Below are 20,705 nucleotides of genomic sequence, written 5' to 3'. Positions count from 1 at the left end.
GAAATGTGGTTTTCTTTTAGTGGGATGTTGGCAGGGTTTTGATTACTTAGGTACTATATATTATAGCCTCCCTAATTGCTGTTAGAAAGCTCCGTTATGCTTAACAATAGCAGCTTTCTTGTCATTAAATTCCTTACAGGACATTGCCCTGTTTACTTTGGGTTGCATATATGTTAAAATTGTGGGCTGAGGTTAAATCTGTGTACTGGTAAGTTTTGACTACTTTTAAAGAGTTATTAATAGCTTTAGATGTTATAAAATTAATTTGAGTTTAACTTTGTTTTATTTTTGTTTTTTGTTTTTTTGGGTTTTTTGTTTTGTTTTGTTTTTGTTTTTGAGGGGACAGGTGTGAGTATGTGCAAAGTTTTGTTATATAGCTTAAACTGGCTCTGAATTTACTAAGTAGTTCAAACCAGCTTCAAATGCACCGTCCTTCTCCCATGACCTTTCAAGTGCTGGAATTATAGGTGTCTAACACCATGTCTGGTTCATAGTTTAGGTTTTACATACAAACACAAGCATATGCACATGACTTATAGTAAGTATATCCTAAGAGTATAGTGTTCTCTCAGGAGAGTTTGAGTACATATATCACTTTGAAGTACAATGTTATCTTTGCTTCATTTTAAAATCCCCAAATGAAAAAAACACTTGAAAAGCTGATTTACATTGAAACCTGATTCTGAATCCAGTGTTTTTCCATTATAACATGCCTCAGTGACTAGAACTGGTGGGGGTGTTAGGTTAGTGGGCCTCATGGCTGCAGATGGGATTATACATTAATAATGTATGGTCAATACTGTAAGTACAACATCGAATATTAAAGCACAGTGGGTGTTTGCTTATTTAATGTTAAGTCAGTATTAATCTTTATGAAATACTGAAAGCTTTGAATAGCATTTGCCTTAATATTGACTACTAGAATGTAATAAACACCTAACCATCTAGCATTTGTATGTAAGTTGACAAAATAACAATGTGTTGTATATGGTAGTGTGTGTCATCTCTTAAGATATTTGTTTAAAATATTTGTGTGTATTTTATAGTTTATTTTTTTGATGGCTAACATGTGAGACCTGTGATGTGATTCACTAAGAATAAACTGCTGCTTATGGTGTTACTTTACATTTCTAACCTTTTAATTAATTCTTTAAACACTGTCAAGGTTTTTAATTTTTAATTTTAAAACAAAATCATTTATTTTATTAAAATATTTGTTATGCCACAAACTCTTTACATTGGTAATCCCCACCCTGGTGGTAAATAATATGATATCACCCTATTTGAGAATGAACTTGAATTTTCCTTACTGGCATCACTGGTATATTTTGTTTTAATGACGTTTGTAATTAGTAAATCATTGTATCTATAGTGGGAGGTAGCTAAAAGTCTGTTCCCCTTGTCAACCTTGATAGTGTTTGGTAATAGATGTTCTTTCATTAGATATAGAAATACCCGGAATTTTAGGTAGTGAATGTACATGTAAACTAAAATGCTCTCTGTGTATTTTGTTGTGTAAGTACTTGCTCTAATCCAGTGTTATTGCATTATGTAATTGTTCTCCCTGGGAAAAACAGAATGGCATGCATTTTCCACAATACGTAAGTGACCAAAAACTAGCCCTTCTTCTTTTTTTCTTTTTCTTTTTCTTTTTTATTTGGCAATAAATTGGCATGCTATTAACCACCGCTGCAGCAGAATCTCATAACCTTCCAGCTAGTCCTTGTTTTCACATCCGATTTTCAGTGTGCCAGAAATTCTTCCTAGCATCTACTGATTTTCATGGGTGTGTTGCAGAATTGATTCTGATGGTGGCATGGGAAATACAATTTTTCTTTCTTGCTTAATATTCCGCCATTTGCTGCCAGATGGCTGGGTGTCTGTGTGTGTATCTGTGCTGCCACCATGCACTTGATCACTTTTGAATGAAGGGAAATGTTGATTGTGGTAATGTTTGAAATAACAGTTGCATGTAATCTTACAGGCTTCTGCTGTACTTGGCAGTTTGTCTTACTGCTCTTGTAGATCTTGGTTTTGAAGTAGGGAGAGACCAATACGCCCTACATGCTCACCTAAATACTAAACTTCACTTGTTAGTGTTATTTTTTAAAGTTATGCTTCATTTAACTTCATGCATATGTTCAAATTGCTGTATAATTTCATGTTTTCAAGCATATTTTAACTATGTTATTGGTCTTTCACCTGTATTCAGTTTTAGTCTTTTAAGAGAGAGATACACAGGGAATATTGTTAAGACAGCAGCCATATCTAAAACAGTTTGTTTCTAGATTGTATATTTACAAGTCATCAGTTAAAGAAGTAGAACAAGAAGACCTCATTAAAATACAAACTTAGAACTTGATTGTTCCTTTTAAGTAATGGATAGTTGTAGAACAAATTAGGAAGCTAACATACAGTTACTTACATGAATGTTGTGATAATAGGAATAGTCACTCGGAGGCACTTTGAGATCTTCCTGTGGTTCTTTGACAACCATGAACAAGATCCTGAGAAACTGATTTTTTGAATATCAGGTTACTAACTGATGTGGAGTCTTTGGGTTTTTTTTTTTTCTTCTTCTCTTTTTCCTTCCAGTACTAAAGAAATACACTAAGAAACAGTCCATATTATCTTTTAATTGATAAACATTTTGTTGTTGTTGTTTGTTTATTTGTTTTTTTGAGACAGAATGTGTAGCCCTGGCTGTCCTGGAACTCAAATATTTTTATGAAAATGATAGGCTTTAAATTTTGGATCTTTGGATATTTTTAAATACCTGGAGACTTTTTTATTTGTTTGCTTATCTTGGTGGAGCTGGGGATAGAATCCAGGGTCTCAAACAGAGCAGGCAGGTACTCTGTGGAAAGATCTTTGAAAGCTGTAAAGTAGATTGTGATCTTAGACTACTCTTGAGTCTAAGTGTTTTTTTCCCCTAACAAATCGTTTTTCTGCTAATTTTGAGATTTTATTTCTCATTGAGTATATTAATTGACAGTTACCAGTAACCACAAATGTCACTTAATCATAGCTGTCTTAGCAATTTGTTCTAAATAGAAATCTGACAATCCTTTAAACTTATGCCATGTAGGAATTAACATTTCCTTGTTTACTTTTTCTTTTTGCCATGTCAGGCACCCCCTGTAATGGCCTATCCTGCTACTACACCAACAGGCATGATAGGATATGGAATTGTAAGTATGTTTTTAAATACAACATTTGGGAAATAGAGTAATTTATTCCTAACGTGATTTATTATATCCTTAGATTTTTTTTTTAGAGTGCCTTGTAGATACTACTCGACCCAAAACCTAGCCATTGCTTCCATAAGTATTTTTTAGAATAGTTGTAAAATAGGTATTGTTATTTTTTCCCCTTATAACTTTGCTGTGCATGTTGTTTTTCATTACAAATTCATTTAACTGTTAGTGTTAATTCCAAGCTATTTTGGTACGATTTGGTGAGATGATACCACCTTAATACTGTAGAGTTGTATAAGGGTAAATTTAGTGGGCTGGGATGATTTTCCTCTGACCGTGATTGTTGGAGTATAAAACCAGTCTTTGAACCAGTCACCATCCTCACAATCTGTATTCTGCTATCCTCAGTGACATGTGCTTAACCTCTGGTCTCCACGTCTGTGCTTGTACCTATACATACATGAATATGCATGCTCACCTACACATATGCGCACACACACACACACACACACAATCAGCCATTTATGATCATTTGCATAGTGGCATAAAACTTGATTTGATTACAAAGGCAATGGGCTTCCTCTGAAATACATTAATGTTTAGACATAGAACCTGCAGTTTTCTCTGTATATAGACCTAGAAAAATCTGGATACTTGAAGCTTTTTTCCTCTACCATCACCTCCTCTTCTCTTCCCTCTTCCTACTCATTGTTTTCTTTTTGGTCAATATTTCTTTGTTATACTACAATAAAGTTTTTAAGATTGGCAAATCTATTTGATAGAAAAAGGCTTTATTTAGTACTTTTTTAAAGACTTTATATGAAAGTAGTACTAGGAAATTTGTAAATAGCAGTCTTCCTTGAATGCAAAATAATTTGTCCTTTTAGTCAGAGCAGAGGTACTGTTCACCTTTCACTCCTGCTAGCTTTCTTGTTTACTTCTTCCACAGCAATAAATATGTGAGCCAGTATTTCTTAACTTCATATTATTCTCTTTTTTTTTTTTAGCCTCCTCAGATGGGAAGTGTGCCTGTAATGACACAACCAACCTTAATATACAGCCAGCCTGTCATGAGACCACCAAATCCCTTTGGCCCTGTATCAGGAGCACAGGTATTAATGATATGCATAACTGTTGTCTGATTTGGAAGGGCTCTGTAACACTAGCAATTTCTGTCATACAACTCCAGAAAGAAGTTAATCAAACTCTCCCTTTTGTCATGGATATTACTTGCTTTATATCTTCCTGGTACAAGAACTTTTCAGAATATTGATTAATTGCAGGAAAGTGACAAGTAGATTACAGGTAATATAGTAGATTACAGGTAATATAGTGGGAACTTCTTATAACTTCATGCTTGTGGTTGTTCCAAAGCTGAGGAACCTTGTTTATTTTGATTCTTGCATTTAGACCCTCAAACCCATTGCCTCAGAGCATCAGCCTATAGCTGATGGCTTGGGGTTTGCTCTAAGTGTTGCTCTTGGGATGTTTGCAGACTCTTAGAAAGCCTACAGAAAGTTTGGCTGTTATTTTTTTCATTAGGTAACTTTTTTGTCACTGAGAGTTATACTAAAGCAAACCAAAACAGTAGGGAAGAGCCCCTGGAAAGGCTGTGCTGACTTAGGTTCTTTAAAGGAGAGACTTACTTTGTAAAATGCTTCTAATGCTCTCCCTGTTCCTGATGATTACTCTAAATGTCTTCTTAATTTTATCCTTTCTCAGAGGGAGAGGCATATTAGAGCAATCTGGATTATGTTTATTGTAGAGCTGTGAGATAAATGTCTTATGAAGTGAAGGGTAGCTTATCCTTATGTGTGGCTCTGCTCATTACATAGAATTGTTAATGTACTCCTTGATTTCCTAAATGGTATCCAATGTCAAAAGGTTGGTAGACTGTAATTTTGAAGCTTATTTGAAAACAGAATATTTGATAGCGTGTAGTCCTTTTCTAATACACATACTTAGTAGGCTTATTAGGACACATAGGGTTATAAAGATGTGTATATTTACTTTGAATCTAGTCTCTATTTGATAGACAGACCATGATGGGTAGGAGACCGTTTCATACGTAGTCCTTTTTAGGTAATGAAGTCATTGATCCGTGTCCTCACATATGCTACTGAGCTACTTCCTAGCCAACTTCCACTCCTTTCCTTTGTTTGGGTACATGTTCATCATTCAGTATCTTCTAGAGAGTTTCGCTTACTACACTTAAGAGGTGTATGAAGATCTTTGTTTTATATCTAACATTTGCATTTTCCCAGATGTTTGTGCAGAAAATGCTGGATCCTCAGGTTTTATTTTTTCTATCTTTCTGTGTTTGTTCCAGAGTCTGTTAATTATATCCTTTTTAAACTTGTACTTTAAATACATTTTACTAATGTTTTATATAAATTAGAATGTTCATTGATGACAAATAGTTTGTAAATTGATTGTTTGCCATGTGTAGGTAATAAGTCAATTAAATATGAAGACAGTTACCCTGGTGTCAGTTTTCTTTAATGAGTATTGACATGGTAATGGTTTTAGAGGTTGTTGAAGCTTTTTGATGGTGGCAGAGGTTGTTGCGCTTGCCCTAGTCTCATCACGTCTTAATGGGTAACTCGTGCTGGTTCATCCTTTGTTGATACAAAAAACTTTAAAAATAAGAATATTATAAAAGTTTTGTTGGTTCCTTTGTTAACTAAGCTGCTACTGCTGCTGCTGCTTTTTTATTGTCATTTGTTTTTGTTTTGGGAGTACTGCTAGTTTTGCTTAAGGAGGATATGCCTAAAAGGAGCAAAATGGCTTATGGGTTTTAATGTTGTATTTGCAAGTCTGACATCAGTTAAGTAAGTGTCTGAAAGGAAACAATAACACTTTGCTTTTAGGCTTTGTACATGGGCTGAGGGTACAGCTCTGTGGTACAAAACTTACCTAGCACTCATGAAAGGAAGGAAGGAAGGAAGGAAGAGGGAGACAGGGGGAATGGATGTAATTATTAGTATCAAAATGCAGACTCTTTTAGAGGTTTTGAAGGTTCTAACTTCATGAACTAGACAAATGATGTTATAGGACAGTGGGTTCATGGTCTCTCTGCCCTTCATATTCTCATGGGTTTTTTTGTTTTGTTTTGTGTGTGTGTGTGTGTGTGTGTGTGTGTGTGTGAGAGAGAGAGAGAGAGAGAGAGAGAGAGAGAGAGAGAGAGAGAGAGAGAGAGGGAGAGGGAGAGAGAGGAGAGGGAGAGGGGAGAGGTGTCATACATTTAGACAGTAACTAGCATATACCCTCCATAATTCTGTAGGTTGAATTAATATATTCCTACATTAGTAAACATATTAGATGTCAAAATTAAAAAATTAGGCTGGTAAATTTTCAAATTAGAGAAGTTCTAATTTCCTCTTATCTGAATTTGGAGGCCATTTTATACAAAGTGTTTTATCGACAAAACATTTTAATACATTTTAGAATGGTCATAATATGTAAGTCACTGCTGATTACTGAACAAGAGAAGTAAAATAATGTTGCCTTCACCTGAGGAACCTAAAGGTGAGTGCCATTTGGAAGTACAAGTGAATGATGAATCATAGACTGAGCTTTTCTGAGAGAGATGGAGTGCTACAAATCTAACAGAAGACCAAGAGACCTATAGATGCAGTGACTTGATGGGAGCCTTGCATAAGCATAGGTCAGTGTTTGATGGTAGGTGCTAGGGATGAATGAACTCATATTTGAACTATTGGTTTTTGCCAGGCAGTATGCAGAGTGTTTATGACAACCATAAACATGGGTACAAGTACTGGGCTTTGGTATTCCAAACCCCATTTTATGAATGAGCCAGAATTCAGTTCACTTCATCTTTCTATAAATCCCTGGTGAGTCATTCAAGCCAAGAAACTACACCCAGTTTTCTCTTGAGTTCCTGTCTTTGTTTTTTATGGAAAAATCAGAGTGGGTGTATAGCATTGAGACTTACTATCCAGTCTTTATAGTGACTGGAGAATCTAAATGTAAGGATATGAGTAAGCTGTTTTCTTAGTTATATGTATCTATTTTTGGTTTTGTTCGTTTGCTTTGTTTTAGTGAAGGGGGTCTCACAGTAGCCTTCCCTGACCTAGAGTTCATTTTATACCCATGTTTGCCTTTGAATTTCTGATCTTCTTGCCTCTACCGTTGATTACAAGCAGTGGCACTGAACCCAGATTTTCCGTAAGAACTTTAGGTACAAAGCTGCTAGTTTCTTAGCATTAAATTTTGTTCTCATAAACTTTTTGTGGTGCTGGAGATTGAACCCAGGCTCTCCTTCTGTCACTGAGCCATGCTCTTCAACCCCCTTTTCAAGTTAATTTGTGGATTTCTGAGATAGAGTCCCAGTTTGTGTCCCAGGCTGACGTGAAAATTAGGATCCTTGTGTGATTGTGAGTGGGTAGCTGGGTTTTACAAGCCACCCTCAGCCTCTCAGAAGACTGTTTGGAGCCTGGCCCTTCGAGCCGGCTGTTATTTTCTTGTTCTAACCTGCAGTTTTAAGAGTTTAACTTGTCAGCTCCTTGAAGTATATTTAAAGTATATTTTGAAATATATTTTAAAGTATTTGTTTTTTGTTATATTATGATTTCACTACTCTTTCTCTACTAAGCATTCTATAACCAAGAAAGGAAAGAAAACCAGACAGCTCTACTTTGAAGCAAAGCGCTTTCTGGAAATGTTATATTTTTACTAAAATGTATTGTTACATATGTGTGCGTGGGAATGGGGGGGTGTGCTGTGCCAGGTATATGGAGGTCAGAGGATAACCTTGTGGCCATCCTGTGGCATGGGCTCACCCTCCACCTTTACATGGATTCTGGGGACAAACACGGTTTTCAGCCTTGGCAGCAGTGTTTTTGACCTGCTGAGCCATCTTCCCACTCATGTATTTTCAAGATTGATTAGAGTGGTAGAGGAATCTCGGTTAAGAGTTGTCGTCATCAGTTACTTAGGAATCTTAAAATGTTTGTTCACATGCTGCTCCTTGCAGTGTTTCGTTTTCCTATAAACGAAAGAGAAAAAGACTAAATGTGTCTGTGTTGGAGCAGTAAGGTGGCTTTTAGTAATGAGATAAATCACTTTGATTTGAATTGACTGTGGCTGTGCTAACTCTTCAGCACTTTATTCCAGGATAGAGAATGCCATTTGGAAAAGAGGGCCAGGGCATTTTCTGTTAGAATTCTGTTTGTTACACCTTTCTGTAATGGTATCATTTTATGCCAGCTTGTAAATTTAATTTTGTGATGAATTCTGACAAGCTGAGTTTTGAAAAATTCCTTTCTCCAATATATTAACTATGCTTTTTTGGTGTGTCTTCCTTAGCTCCTTGAAGCTAGGTTCTTTAATTTACTCAAAGAATGATGAATAAAAGGGTCAGCACTTTCTCTCGGGCAGCTTCTTCAGACTTAGAGTCCCACTGCATCTTAACTCTCTGGAGTGTCCTTGCCCCGCCGTCCCTTTTCTTCTTGGTGCTTTCCTTGAGCAGTACTGTAGGCAGCATGTCCTGTTCTTGTTCTTCCTTACCCCTCCATCTGGCTGCTTTCCCACCAGTGAAGGCTTTATCTGCGCTTTCTGCTAGTGATGGGAAGAGATGGGAGTAGGTGCTTATGGCCACGTGGATGGCCCAGGCCCTGGAGTAGTGTAGCAGCCAGACCACTCTGGGATATGGTTTTGCCTGGTTTAGGGGAAGAGTGCTAAGAAACTTGGTGTAGAGATAGATACTGAATCATTGATGGCCTCAAATATTTAATTTTCCTGAGTATACACGTAAGACTCACCAGTGCATGTCTTACCACTTTAAAAGACTGGAAGGAGTTTGTGATAAGACCTAGTACTTTTTCCCCAAGGGAAATTGAACCCTTTCAACATTGTAAAACTCTCAAGACTCCGGTAGCATGCTCATGTATTGAGAATGGTAGTGTCTCTTTTGTATTCTTCAGGGACATTTCCTCCTGGTGCTGTCAGCTCTTTAAACTTCTGCCTTCATGAAAACATGATTTAAAAAGACACTTTAGTGTGGGGCTCTCATAGGAAAGTTGCCATTTAGATGCAGTATACAAGGAGCAGGTTTGTTTTAACTTGAAATGAAAAGGAAAATGTTTGTAAGAGAAGTTAAGAATGGAAATAAGCATGAATGTGTGCACCTTTTATCTCAGTGATTAGTGAGTATTTGAAATCATGCTTTTCTGGATAGTCATCCATTCAGGGGGGCTCCAGGGAGAAGGTTGGGGCATCTTTCCAGTTAGGTTTCACTTTCCTCTGCCCCTAGAGTGGTGCTCAGAGTGACCGGTATCAAGAGCTCTAGTCAGAACAGACATGTTGCCCCATCCTCCCATCTATAGCAGCCTGTGCAAGTTCATTATCCTTCCCACCATCTCTTCTTACTGTCTTTGAACGTGTATTTCTAAAACAGTACGTGGGTTGGGAAAATCTTGATGGCCAAAATAACAAAGGATGATTTTCAAATTTGTAAGTTGGTCATAGTGCCCTAAATGGCAAATTGCTTATACTGGTGAGGTAATATTTGCAGAAATTCATTGGCCAATCATTCTTTATGGTGCTTTTTAAAACAAAAACAAAGAAGCAAACATAAAAGCAAAACTTAAAAAGAGATGAAATAATTTTTAAAGCAGCAAAGACATTTTTTTGTGACTTAAAATTCTTTATATACTTTAAGTGTTGGAAATATAAATGGAAGTCGTTTTACTTAGTCAGTTTTAATTTAATACTTAACTGAACATCCCTAAAACCAGTTCTTCTCATAATGGTCCTGTGCTTGCAAGTTCTATGATCCTGTAGTGAGGGAGAAACTGATAAAAGTTTCTTCCAAACTAAAAGCAGTTTATGTTGGGTTTAAAATACTCATAAGGCAGCTTGGTAAAATGCTTGGATGTGGTGTGCGTGCACACACAGAGTAACATCTTAATTGTTCAGGAAAACTGTCTTTTCTCTGGGAGTAAAGATAAATGATGCTTGATGCAGTGGTCAACTTCATCTTCCAATTTAAAAGATGGGGCAAATACTGAAAGTCAAACTTAGACTGGAACAAGCAGAGACCTTGCCTAGACCCCTTACTCTGAGCTTTCTATGCTTAGTTCCCACAGTGTTTACATCTGTTTCAGGGTGTCCAGATAGAAAAGCAGGAGGTAAGCCCTGTTTAAGGAGAGAGAGAGCCCTGAGGGAAGAAGGTAGGAAGTGATAATTGCATTTGGAAATGTGGAATCTTAACTGAGGTCAGTTTGGACAACTGGACAGATGTCTGGACATAGGAAGCCAACTTCACTTTTTTTTTTTTTTTTTAATCACAATTATGCATCCTGTCTCCTGTACTCCCCACTCCCTTTCTCTTCCCCCACCCCCACTAAAAGTCTTGACTGTAGATCAGTTTATATCAGCTTTTATGGATAAAAGACTTTCATTTCATGTTTCAGAGGCACACATTTGTTTTCTGGAAAACACATGCCATTGGATATCTTTTAACTTGACATGCAATAGCATTTTAAATAATCCCATTTTCTGCAAAAGCTGCCTTTAATTTATTAAAGGTGACAAAACAAAAACCACCTCTTCCTTCATTACACTTTCTGCTCTCATGTTCTGTCATTCTGAGATCTTTTTCTCCCCTGTCTCTGTCTTCTTTCCCCCAGCTGTCGGCAGCATCCAGCCCCTCCAGGCACAGTCCTCACAGAGCTGCAGGAAAGGACCCCTTTGCAGAGCTTTCTCTGGAGGACTTCTTATAAGTCACTTAGGTATTGCTGCGTGTGGGGGAGATGGGGACGTGAATACTTCAGCAAAGATTGCCAACACTCAACACCGTGCACCCTTCTCCTTCTTTATTTAAAGGAGTCTGCTTCCCTCTGTGCCCCGGCTGCCCCCCCTCCTTCTGTTCTTTAAGTGAAGAATAAAATAGTTCGAGATGGGACAAAAGAAGAAAACACCTTTGGAACATAGCTTATCATAGTTAAATGTGTGAGATCAGGGGATCATCTTAACACAGAAGCATCCACTGCTCACAGCTGATGAGTGTAACCAAATATCACTGTTAAAAATGAGGTGTTTGGGTCAGTCCTAAGAGAATTGTAGAGAGTGCCCCACTTTCAAACAGTGCATTCTTGGTTAGGAGTAGCTTTAGTCTTAATGTAACAGCTATGGCTAATGATAAAAATTCATTTATGTAATTTCATTAGAGAGTTGCATTTTATGTGTTCCTTTTGTTTAAGATAGTAACTTATAAATGCAAATTTTTTGTTTGGGTTTGGTTTGGTGTTTTGGTTTTGTTTTTTTTTGTTTTTTGTTTTTTGTTTTTTTGTTTTTTTGTTTTTTTTGAGACAGGGTCTCCCTGTCTGTGTAATCCTGACTATCCTGGAACTCGGTAGACCAGGCTGGCTTCAAACTCACAGAGATCCATCTGCCTCTGCCTCCCAGCTATAGCTTGTTTTTTAAGGGCAAATGAATACTTAAGCTTTGACTACAAGGATCTCTGTATATGATCCACACCACCTATATCTTCTAGAAGACAGTTTAATTTGTTCTTGATGCTCTAGCCCCAGTTTACATTTCCCATCTAGATCTTTGGCAGTCTGTACTTTTATTTGGCTGGCACACACCTCAGTTTTAGCTGAACATTTAGTTGAAGAGAAATGAGTGAGGTGTTTCTGAGTGACCAGTGACCCCTGACTGAAGGGTGTTCCTTTGTAGATACTTCAGATTTTTAATTATATTAGTAAAGAATTGAATCAGTGCAACACTACTTTTGATTTTATTCTCTAATTGTATGTATTTAAAAAGTATTTTACATTTTGCTTTTCCAAATGAGTTACATGGGGCTTATGGATATTTTTTAACTTAAGGAAAAATAGTTTATTGGTCTTCTCCCATCACCTCCACTCCTTCCTGCTTTTAAGTAGTTAGGAAGATAATTAGAAGTTCTACAGTATGGTCCATGGATCAAGTGCTGGCACTTAGGAAGCTGGTGAGACTTTTTTGCCATCAGGATCTGTGTAAACATGTAAACATTTTTAGGCTGGTTGAATGGTAAAGGCACAAAGTGTTTTTAATCTGTGATAATGTATCCTATAATATTGTGAATTAACTTAGACCACCACTTTTTTTTTTCCAGATACAGTTTATGTAACTAGATGGAAGAGAATGGAATTATTCCAAGAACACAAGTTCGCACGTGGCGACTCCTTACTTCCAGCAAAATCCAGACTGATGTCTCTGAAACTCTTCCTCCATTAGAGCGCTCCAGTAACCCATGAAGGCCACGGCAGGGATGGGACTAGTTTATAGGAGAGCGTTGTCAATACCATTTATAAAGCCAAGGATTGCCATGAGTTAAGACTAAGATCTGCCTTTTTGGTGACTAACACTTCAGTTCTTTCAACTCCTATTAATACCCATAATCTGTAACCAACCAAGAAAAGCCCATACTTGGAAAGTGTGGAGTTTGTGTTTGAAAAAGCTGCCTGGAGAGAAGAGTTGTGTCCTTCACCATAATTCAACAGGACTCATTGGGGGATCAAATCATAATTTTTAATTATGCGTTATATTTCTTTTCTCCAGTCCTCACAAATACAGAAACCATAATTGAAGTTAACTTTTCTCTTTTAAAAAATTTATATTCAGTTTGCAGTAGACATTCCTTAAGTATTTGTATTTATTTATGATTATCATTTTACATAACATTAATATTATATCAAACCTCCTTAATAAAAATGAGTATGGATGTTCACAGTATGTTTGATTTTATCCACAAGAATGAATCTGATTCAGAATGCTTTTCAGCTGACATACGGAGCACTAAATATTTTAAGGCAAAACCATAGGTCTGAATCTCTTAAGAATTCTCAGTCTCTATGGGATTTAGGGAAGCATTATAAATGCATTAATCCTTATAGTCAATTCTGTGCCTAGGATTTTGCAAGGGAACAGTTCACTGACTAGGAAAAGCACTACATTTAAAATTCAGCATTAGTGCATTGGGAAGGATCTTTACTGCTTTGTGCTTGGCATGTCATTATTTTCCATTTGACATTAGGGCCTTTCCAAAATGAATGTGAGGAATTGCTTTCACTTCAAGACTTTCCTTCTTTTCAGTAAAACTTTAGGAGATGTTATGGGGAAGGGAGGGGAACAAAAGTCCTTTAACTTTTTATTTGGCGTGTGCCATTGTTATGATCATGTACCTTTTAAGTAAGGGGAGATAGTATCTTTAAATTCAGTGTCTAGCCAAGAGTTTAGTTAATGAAGAATTAAACTGCACTGTTGATCGGTGCTTTCTGTAAATACATCTTAACGCTTGGGTTGAGAGGGGCCTTAAGAAGGACAGTTCATTGTAGGAAAGCAATTCTGTACATGAGTTAAGCATACTTGTTGCATTGTCTCTGCAGATTCTATTTTTGTTTACAATATTAAAATGTATGTTAGCAAATGGGTGGATTTTCAAATAAAATGCAGCTTCCACAAAACATGTTATGGTATTCTGGTTTGAGGTGCATTCTCCTTTTTCCTTTCATTTTTTATTATCTATATCATTTTTTTTTTTTGCTAATAAAATTATATCCAAGTGGTTATATCTGGTGGTTTAATAAAATGTAAAGTTTGTTTTATTTAAACATCCAAAAAGAATTATGTTTGAATTCTTGTTACCATCTGGACTCACTTAGAAACTGAACTACTTATTGTTCATTTGTAACTTTCTGATCTGATGCTTCAGTCAGGTAAGTTAAGGAAGAAATACTCTTTAATGCATAAGATTATGTATGCTAAGAATATTTGTATTATGTAGCGTATTCAGTAATAACCAGGAATCAGAATTCATCAAAGAGAGATTAAAAGCTTTGTACTGTTAAATGTTTTCTGTGGTTGGAAAAATTATAGTCTTTAGCCAATGTGCCTTGTTATTATTAAAATGTTTCTATATAAACTGAGAAATTGTATTTTAAGTTAGAGCCCTTAAAATACTAAGTTTTGATTGATCTCTTGGTATTTTGAGAGGGTATGTTAAGGTATGTGACTTCTTTCATGACATTATTTTGATAGTATGTTTCTTCATGAGAAGTGCTTTATAACCACTTCCATTTTATTCTTCCAATACTTTTGGACTCTGCTGGGTAGGAGTTACTCACATTCAGTCTGTTTTAGGGATAGAAAACAAAATCAATTTGCCCAGGGTGTTAAATTAGCAGGTGGAAGAGTCGGGTAATTAGTGGCATGGTCCATTGACTTGCTGTCATTATTTCAGAACTGAAATGGGAGTCATATCCCTTGGTCTAGACTGTTGGCCTCTCTTTGACTTCCAGATGATCTTCTAGGAAGCTCATTTCCTGCTTCCTTCCCTTCTGACATTGTTGATGGGGAGGAATATAAACCTGATAATGACAACTTGAATCAAAATACGAGGAGGAAAGTTAAATCAGCTGTCTTAGTTACTTTTCTGTTGCTGTGATAAGACACCATGACAAGAGCAACTTCTAAAAGAAAGGGTTTATTAGGGCCTTGCAGTTTCAGAGGGTTAGAGTCCTAGACTACCATGGCAGGAGCATGGCAACGGGCAGGCGTGGTGTTGGAGAAGTAGCTGAGAGCTTATATCTTGACCCACAAGCAGGAGGCAGAGTGTGATCCCTAGCGGGGAATGGCATGTTAGGGCTTTGGAAACCTCAGAGCCCATCCCCAGTGATACACCTCCAGCAAGGTCACACTTCCTAATCCTTGCCTAATAGTTCCACTAATTGGGGACCAAGTATTTAAACATGGGAGCCTCTGGGGGCATTCTCATTCAAACCACCATATCAACTTAAAAAAAAAAATCTGTGCATTCCCCACACATTTTACTACCTAGTTAGCAAGTTGATAATAGTTGTGGAGGGCAAATATACCTGTTCCAAATTATTTTCTAAATTAGCTTTATGCTTCTGATTATGTGAAAGACATCTTTTAACCACTGGCTATGAGATTTTGTATCTAGGCCTTACATTATATTGATAATCTTCAGCTTCTTCACAGAATACAGCTATAGTTTTTGTACTGTATGAAACTGAGCATATTGTCAAAAACTGTAAACTTCCTTCTAGGACATTTATTTTTTATTTTTTGTGTATGGGTATTTTACCTGCAAGTACTTTATGTATCACATGCATGCTTGGTGCCCACAAAAGCCAAAAGAGGGCATCAGTTCCCCAGGAAATGAAATTGCAAGTGATTGTGAACCACTATGTGGGTGCTAAGAATTGAACCCAGATCCTCTGGAAGAGCAGCCAGTGCTGTGCTCTTAACTGTGGAGCCATCTCTCCAGCCCCCTCCACTTCTTTTAGGACAAATAACAGCTGTCTTGAGACAACTAAGCTGACTGTAGGCAAATAGAAAAATGTGCAGTTGGAATACTTTGGAGAAAACCATTTCCTGCTAAGCTCAGGTTAAAATTAAGTTTTCTAGATATTATATATAGTTTTAAATTTTGGTACTAGAAATCAAACCCAGGCTCTACACATACACTCTTCCTCTGAGCTGCATCCCATTCACCAGCAAATTTGGAAGATGGTTTTGAAATCTAAGATTTACCTTGGTAGCCAACCTTGGCCATATTGGGCCTACTCCACTCAGATACACTGCCTAGCTTTGTTCTAGCTTCGTTCTGACTGGGACACTTGGTGGCTGTTCTGTGCTCCATTCAACTGGACTTCAGATTGTCCAGAAAGTTCATTTCCTCCTTCTAAGAGCATTATATGGGAGCATCATGCGCACCATACTGGCACTAGCTAAATGACTGACTTGCCGCTAAGTGTGCGTCCCTGATCATTTTTGTCCTGAACTGCAAAGCCTTTAGTTGATTAAATTCCTGGGATAGTTTCCAGTGCTGAAAGACAAGCTGCAATAGGATGGAGTCGACTGAGAGGTCCCAAGAAACAACCTACTCTGAGGTAGGGGCAAGAATAACTAAACACATTGCTTGGTATTCATAATGATTGTCACCAGGAGCTAATCTTTCACAAGGCCTGTTGAGAACTATTGTGATGCCTGGTATTCAGCTTAACTGTCCTATTCTGTGGTATTTAATGTAAACTCACTGGCTGAGCTTTTTATGTTTCATGTTGTGTCTCACTAAATAGTACAGGCTGGTCAGTGTCTTAGAGATCTTTGTGCCTCAGCCTCTTGAGTGTTGGGATTACAGATGTGCACTATCACACTCCTCCTCACACTCTTTCACCCTGAACCCCGATGGTGTTTCTCTGGGCCTTTTTACGGCCACTGTATAATAAAATACACCGGTGTATGAAAGGATCCTTCACTTATTAAATAGAATAGTTTAGTGGGAGTGGAGAGAATAATAGCATACTAAGGCTGAGCGCATCAAGACAACTACTTGATGACCTGACCCTGAAGCCAAAAAGGCTCTGTCTCCAAAGATCAAAGGAATTGGCCAAAGATCTGATGTGGGGATAACTAGGAGAATCCAGGCACTTTAGCTCAAGAGTAGTGCAAAGAAAGAACTTTCATTTTTAATTATTTTCTTTTATGTGTATGGATGTTTTGCCTGCTCATATGTCTGTGCATGTAGTTCCTGCAGAAACCAGTAGATGGCATCAGATCCCCTGGAAAAAGTTACAGTTGGGAGCCGCCATGTGGGTGCTGGGAATCAAGCTAGGGTCCTATGGGAGAGCAACTGATGCTGTTAACCTCTGAGCCATCTCTCCATTCCCTCGTTTTTATTAACACAAGCAAAATGAGGTGATGTTCACAGTTATCTTAAGTAAACAAGTATAGAGGAATACACCTAGTATTATGTCTTACCATCTTTATTAGTGTGAAAAGAGCCAAGAATGTTCCTCTCGGGCCTGTTGTCTTTCCCACAGAGATTATGTAGACATGCTAGCATTCCTTTTATGTCCTTGCTTTCAAGTGCCTTCCTTTGTCATAATTTATGCAGTTCTTTTTAGAAGGCCACCTTAGAACATTCTGCATGCTGTCCCATCCCTAGTTCACAGTGAATTCACAGCTTTCTTACACAGGCTCCTCAGCTACTACCACCTTTTTGGATGAGCATCAGCAATAGTTGTCAGAAAGTTCAAGAATACTAACTCCATTTTTAGAAATTTATTCCAAGAAATCATCTACAGGTGATAGTTGGGGTAGAGGACTTGAATCACACTGTATATTATAGCACACAAGTAATATATTTCAGAGGATAGGATGAATATATGCTACTTACAAAAGCTCTCCCAGGGGACCATATATGTAAAGTACTAGTATGTGTGTTAAGTGTGCCAGACTATGGTGGAAGGTGTGGCAGGTTCTGCTTCCATTCCAGATTCTGAGTTATTTTCCTGGTATCCAGACCAATCAAAGGGAAGAAAAGTACTTTTTTTTTTTTCTCCACCTCAAGGAGGTTTGGTCTTTACCACACATGAGAATACTGGCCCAGCATCCTTAAGCAAGCAAGATTGTGTATCATTTAATCAACAGAGAAGCAGACCTTTCACTCCACTCATCCATCCATATTATTTTATTGTTTCAGACTTAATTTTTTTCTTCAATTATTTTTTTTCCTTTTATTGGAAATAGTTGTGTTTTTCCCCTCATATATCCTTATTTTGGTTTTCTCTTCCTCTACCCCTGGTTCTTCCCATCTCCCATCCCACCTGATCTACTCCGTTTCTGTTTCTCCTTAGAGAACAGGCTTCTAAGGGACAATAGTATAATATAAGTAATATAGCGTGATAAAGCAAAAACATCAGAATTTGGCAAAACGTGGAAAAGAGCCCAAGAAAAAGCACAAGTAACAGAACAGGTCTATTTGTTCAAATATTCTTCAGCAATCCCATAAAACAGTAAAAATAGCTGAAATGGAAACCATAATATATATGGCAAAGGACTCGTAGGGTAAAAAGAAGAAAAAAATAAAGATTTAAAAATAGTAAGGTTAAATAAGTAAACAGGAAAATCCCTGACCCAATATTCTGAGACGAGGAATATCCAAAGATGCCATTGAGTTAGTTTTCTGTTGGCCATCTACTGCAGGGCATGCAGCCTACTCTTAAGTAGTTTGTCACTCCAGTTAGACTCCTTTGGAGAAAGCTAAATTTTCATTTGCAAGTGGTTGTCAATTGGAGATTGCTTCTGGGTTTGGGATGGGGACATATGTACACTTCTTTCAGCTCTAGAGCCCCACCTGGTGCAGATCTGTATTCAGGCCCTGTGCATGCTGCCTCAGTCTCTGAGTTCATTTGAGCTTTGATCATGTTGGTTTAGAGGGTCCTTCTTGGTGTCCTCCATCCCCTCTGGTTTTTAGACTCTGCATGGTTTACTACAGGGTTTCTTGACCCGTGAGGGGAGGGATTTGATGGAGACATCACGTTTAGGACTGAGTGTTCCAAGGTCTCTCACTGCATAATGTCTGGCTGTGGGTCTGTTCCCATCTGCTGCAGGAAGAAGCTTCTCTGATCATGGCTGAACAAGGTACTGATCTATAGGTGTAGCAAAATGTCTTTCTGGTCTCAGGTTCTTGGTCACCCAAGCAGTGCTGGGTATGGATTCCATTTCATAGAGTGAGTTTTAAGTATCAGATATTAGTTGGTTACTCCCACAAGCTTTGTATCACTATTGCCCCCAGAGTGTCTTGCAGGCAGGGCACCATTGTAGATCAAAGGGTTCGTGGCTAGCTTGGTGTTTTACATTTCTGCTTTGGTAGTGTGCCAAGTACCTTCCTGTGCCAAAGACACTAGAACATGAGGTGAAGGCTCTATGTAGGCACCAGCTGGACCTCTCCAATGTCAGTGAGTTGTGTAGGTGTTGCCTTCAGCAATGGGGCCTTGCCATCAGCTGTGGAAAGCAATTTATAGTCTTGGCAACAATCTGAGTGGTTTGGGGGTCCCCATGAGACCCCTTTGGCCAACAGCTCAACTAGATGTAACCCATTCCCCATACTGGAAGCTTCACTGGTGATAAGAGATGGCCAGTTGGGATTCTATCTCCCCCATTATTTGGTGATTCCATTTAGATTGCCTTTATATATGTCTGTATTTTAGGAGGCTTCTACTGTATTAGGTTTCCACACTACCCCTAAGATAGCCCTGAATTTAGTTGTCTCTCCCCCATATTCTGTTTCTTGTCCTCATTTTCTCCCCCTCTCTTTCCATTCCAGCCCTCCCCACCCATCCATAACTATTTTATTTTCCTTTCCTAGGGAGATCTATATGTAGCTCCCCCTCTTACTCTGTACCTAACCTCTGTGGTTCTATGGATTGTAGCTTGGTAATCATTAATAACAAATATCCACACATACCATATTTTTCTTTCTAGGTCTGGGTTACCTCACCCAGGATGCTTTTGTTTTTTTCTAATTCCATCCATTTACCTGAGAATTTAACGATTTAATTTTTTTTTAAGTTTAACAGCTGAGTGATATTTCATTGTGTAAACACTGCCTTTTCTTTGTCCATTCTTCTGTTGAGGAAAATCTAGATTGTTTCCACATTCTGACTATTATGAATAGAGCAGTAATGAGCATGGTTGAACAAATGTCTCTGTAACAGGATGGGGGTGTCCTTTGCGTATATACCAAAGAATGGTATAGCTGGATCTTGAGCTAGATCAATTCCCATCCTCAGGAGGAACTGCCACACTGATTTCCATAGTAGCTGTACAAGTTTGCACTCCCATTAGCAATGGATGAGTGTTCCCCTTGCTCCACATCCTTGCCAGCTTGAGCTGTCGCTTGTTTTATTGATCCTAGCCATTCTGGCAGGTGTAAGATGGAATCTCAAAGTAGTTTTGATTTGCATTTCCCTGATGGCTAAGGATGTTAAACATTTCTTTAAGTGTTTCTCAGCCATTTGAGTTTCCTCTTTTGGGAATTCTCTGTTTAGATCTGTACCCCATTTTTAATTGGGTTATTTGTTTTTGTTTTTTTGATGCCAAGCTTTTTTCAGTTCTTCATGTATTTTTAGATATTAGCCTTTTTTTTTTTAATTTGAGATTAGAATGCTTGCTTCAAGGTTTTGGAGAGATGAGTCAGCAGTTGAGAGCATGTACTGCTTTTGCAGAAGACTGCAGTCAGTCTGGTTCCAAGCACCCTGTTGGAATCTCATAACTGACATTAACTGCATTTCCAGGGGAACCTATTGCCCTCTTCTGTCTTCTGTGGGCACCTACACCCATGTATACTTACCTACAATAGACAGACATACACATAATAAAAAACCCAATTAAATAGTTTTCATACAATATTTTAAATGATTTATTTTTATTTTATGTGCATTGATTTTTTGCCTGCATTTATGTCTGTATGAGGGTGTCAAATCACCTTGAGCTGGATAACAGACAGTTGTGAGCTGTCATGTGGGTGCTGGGAATTGAACCTTGGGCCTCTGGAAGTAGAGCCAGTGCTCTTAACCACTGAACCACCTCTCCAGCCCCATATAATATATTTTAGTCGTGATTATCTCTTTAACTCTTTCCAGATCCTTCCCACCTCCCTTAGCCACCCAACTTGCATCCAACTTT

General features: G+C 37.9%; 1 protein-coding gene across 14 annotated transcripts in view; it reads left to right on the top strand.

Annotated features, from left to right (window-relative positions):
• The window catches only part of Picalm (phosphatidylinositol binding clathrin assembly protein), a 90,902-nt gene extending 77,228 nt beyond the window's left edge, over positions 1–13,674 (top strand). For 6 of the 14 annotated variants that reach the window (XM_059271569.1, XM_059271563.1, XM_059271490.1 and 3 more), the window contains 5 exons: positions 1,578–1,601; positions 3,132–3,191; positions 4,205–4,309; positions 10,850–10,951; positions 12,322–13,674. In XM_059271569.1, coding sequence (XP_059127552.1) covers positions 1,578–1,601; positions 3,132–3,191; positions 4,205–4,309; positions 10,850–10,942 — 282 coding nt within the window. In that variant the 3' untranslated portion in view covers positions 10,943–10,951; positions 12,322–13,674. Of the gene's footprint in view, positions 1–1,577; positions 1,602–3,131; positions 3,192–4,204; positions 4,310–6,644; positions 6,775–10,849; positions 10,952–12,321 lie in introns of those variants that run through there. The other 8 variants (XM_059271584.1, XM_059271576.1, XM_059271524.1 and 5 more) reach the window with 3 other exon arrangements.
• The last annotated feature ends 7,031 nt before the right edge of the window (positions 13,675–20,705 follow it).

The sequence above is a fragment of the Peromyscus eremicus genome, chromosome 1 (assembly GCF_949786415.1).
Source record: "Peromyscus eremicus chromosome 1, PerEre_H2_v1, whole genome shotgun sequence".
NCBI classification, from domain to species: Eukaryota; Metazoa; Chordata; class Mammalia; order Rodentia; family Cricetidae; genus Peromyscus; species Peromyscus eremicus.
Note: the sequence above shows the minus strand (reverse complement) of the source record. Positions and strands in the feature narration are given on the sequence as shown.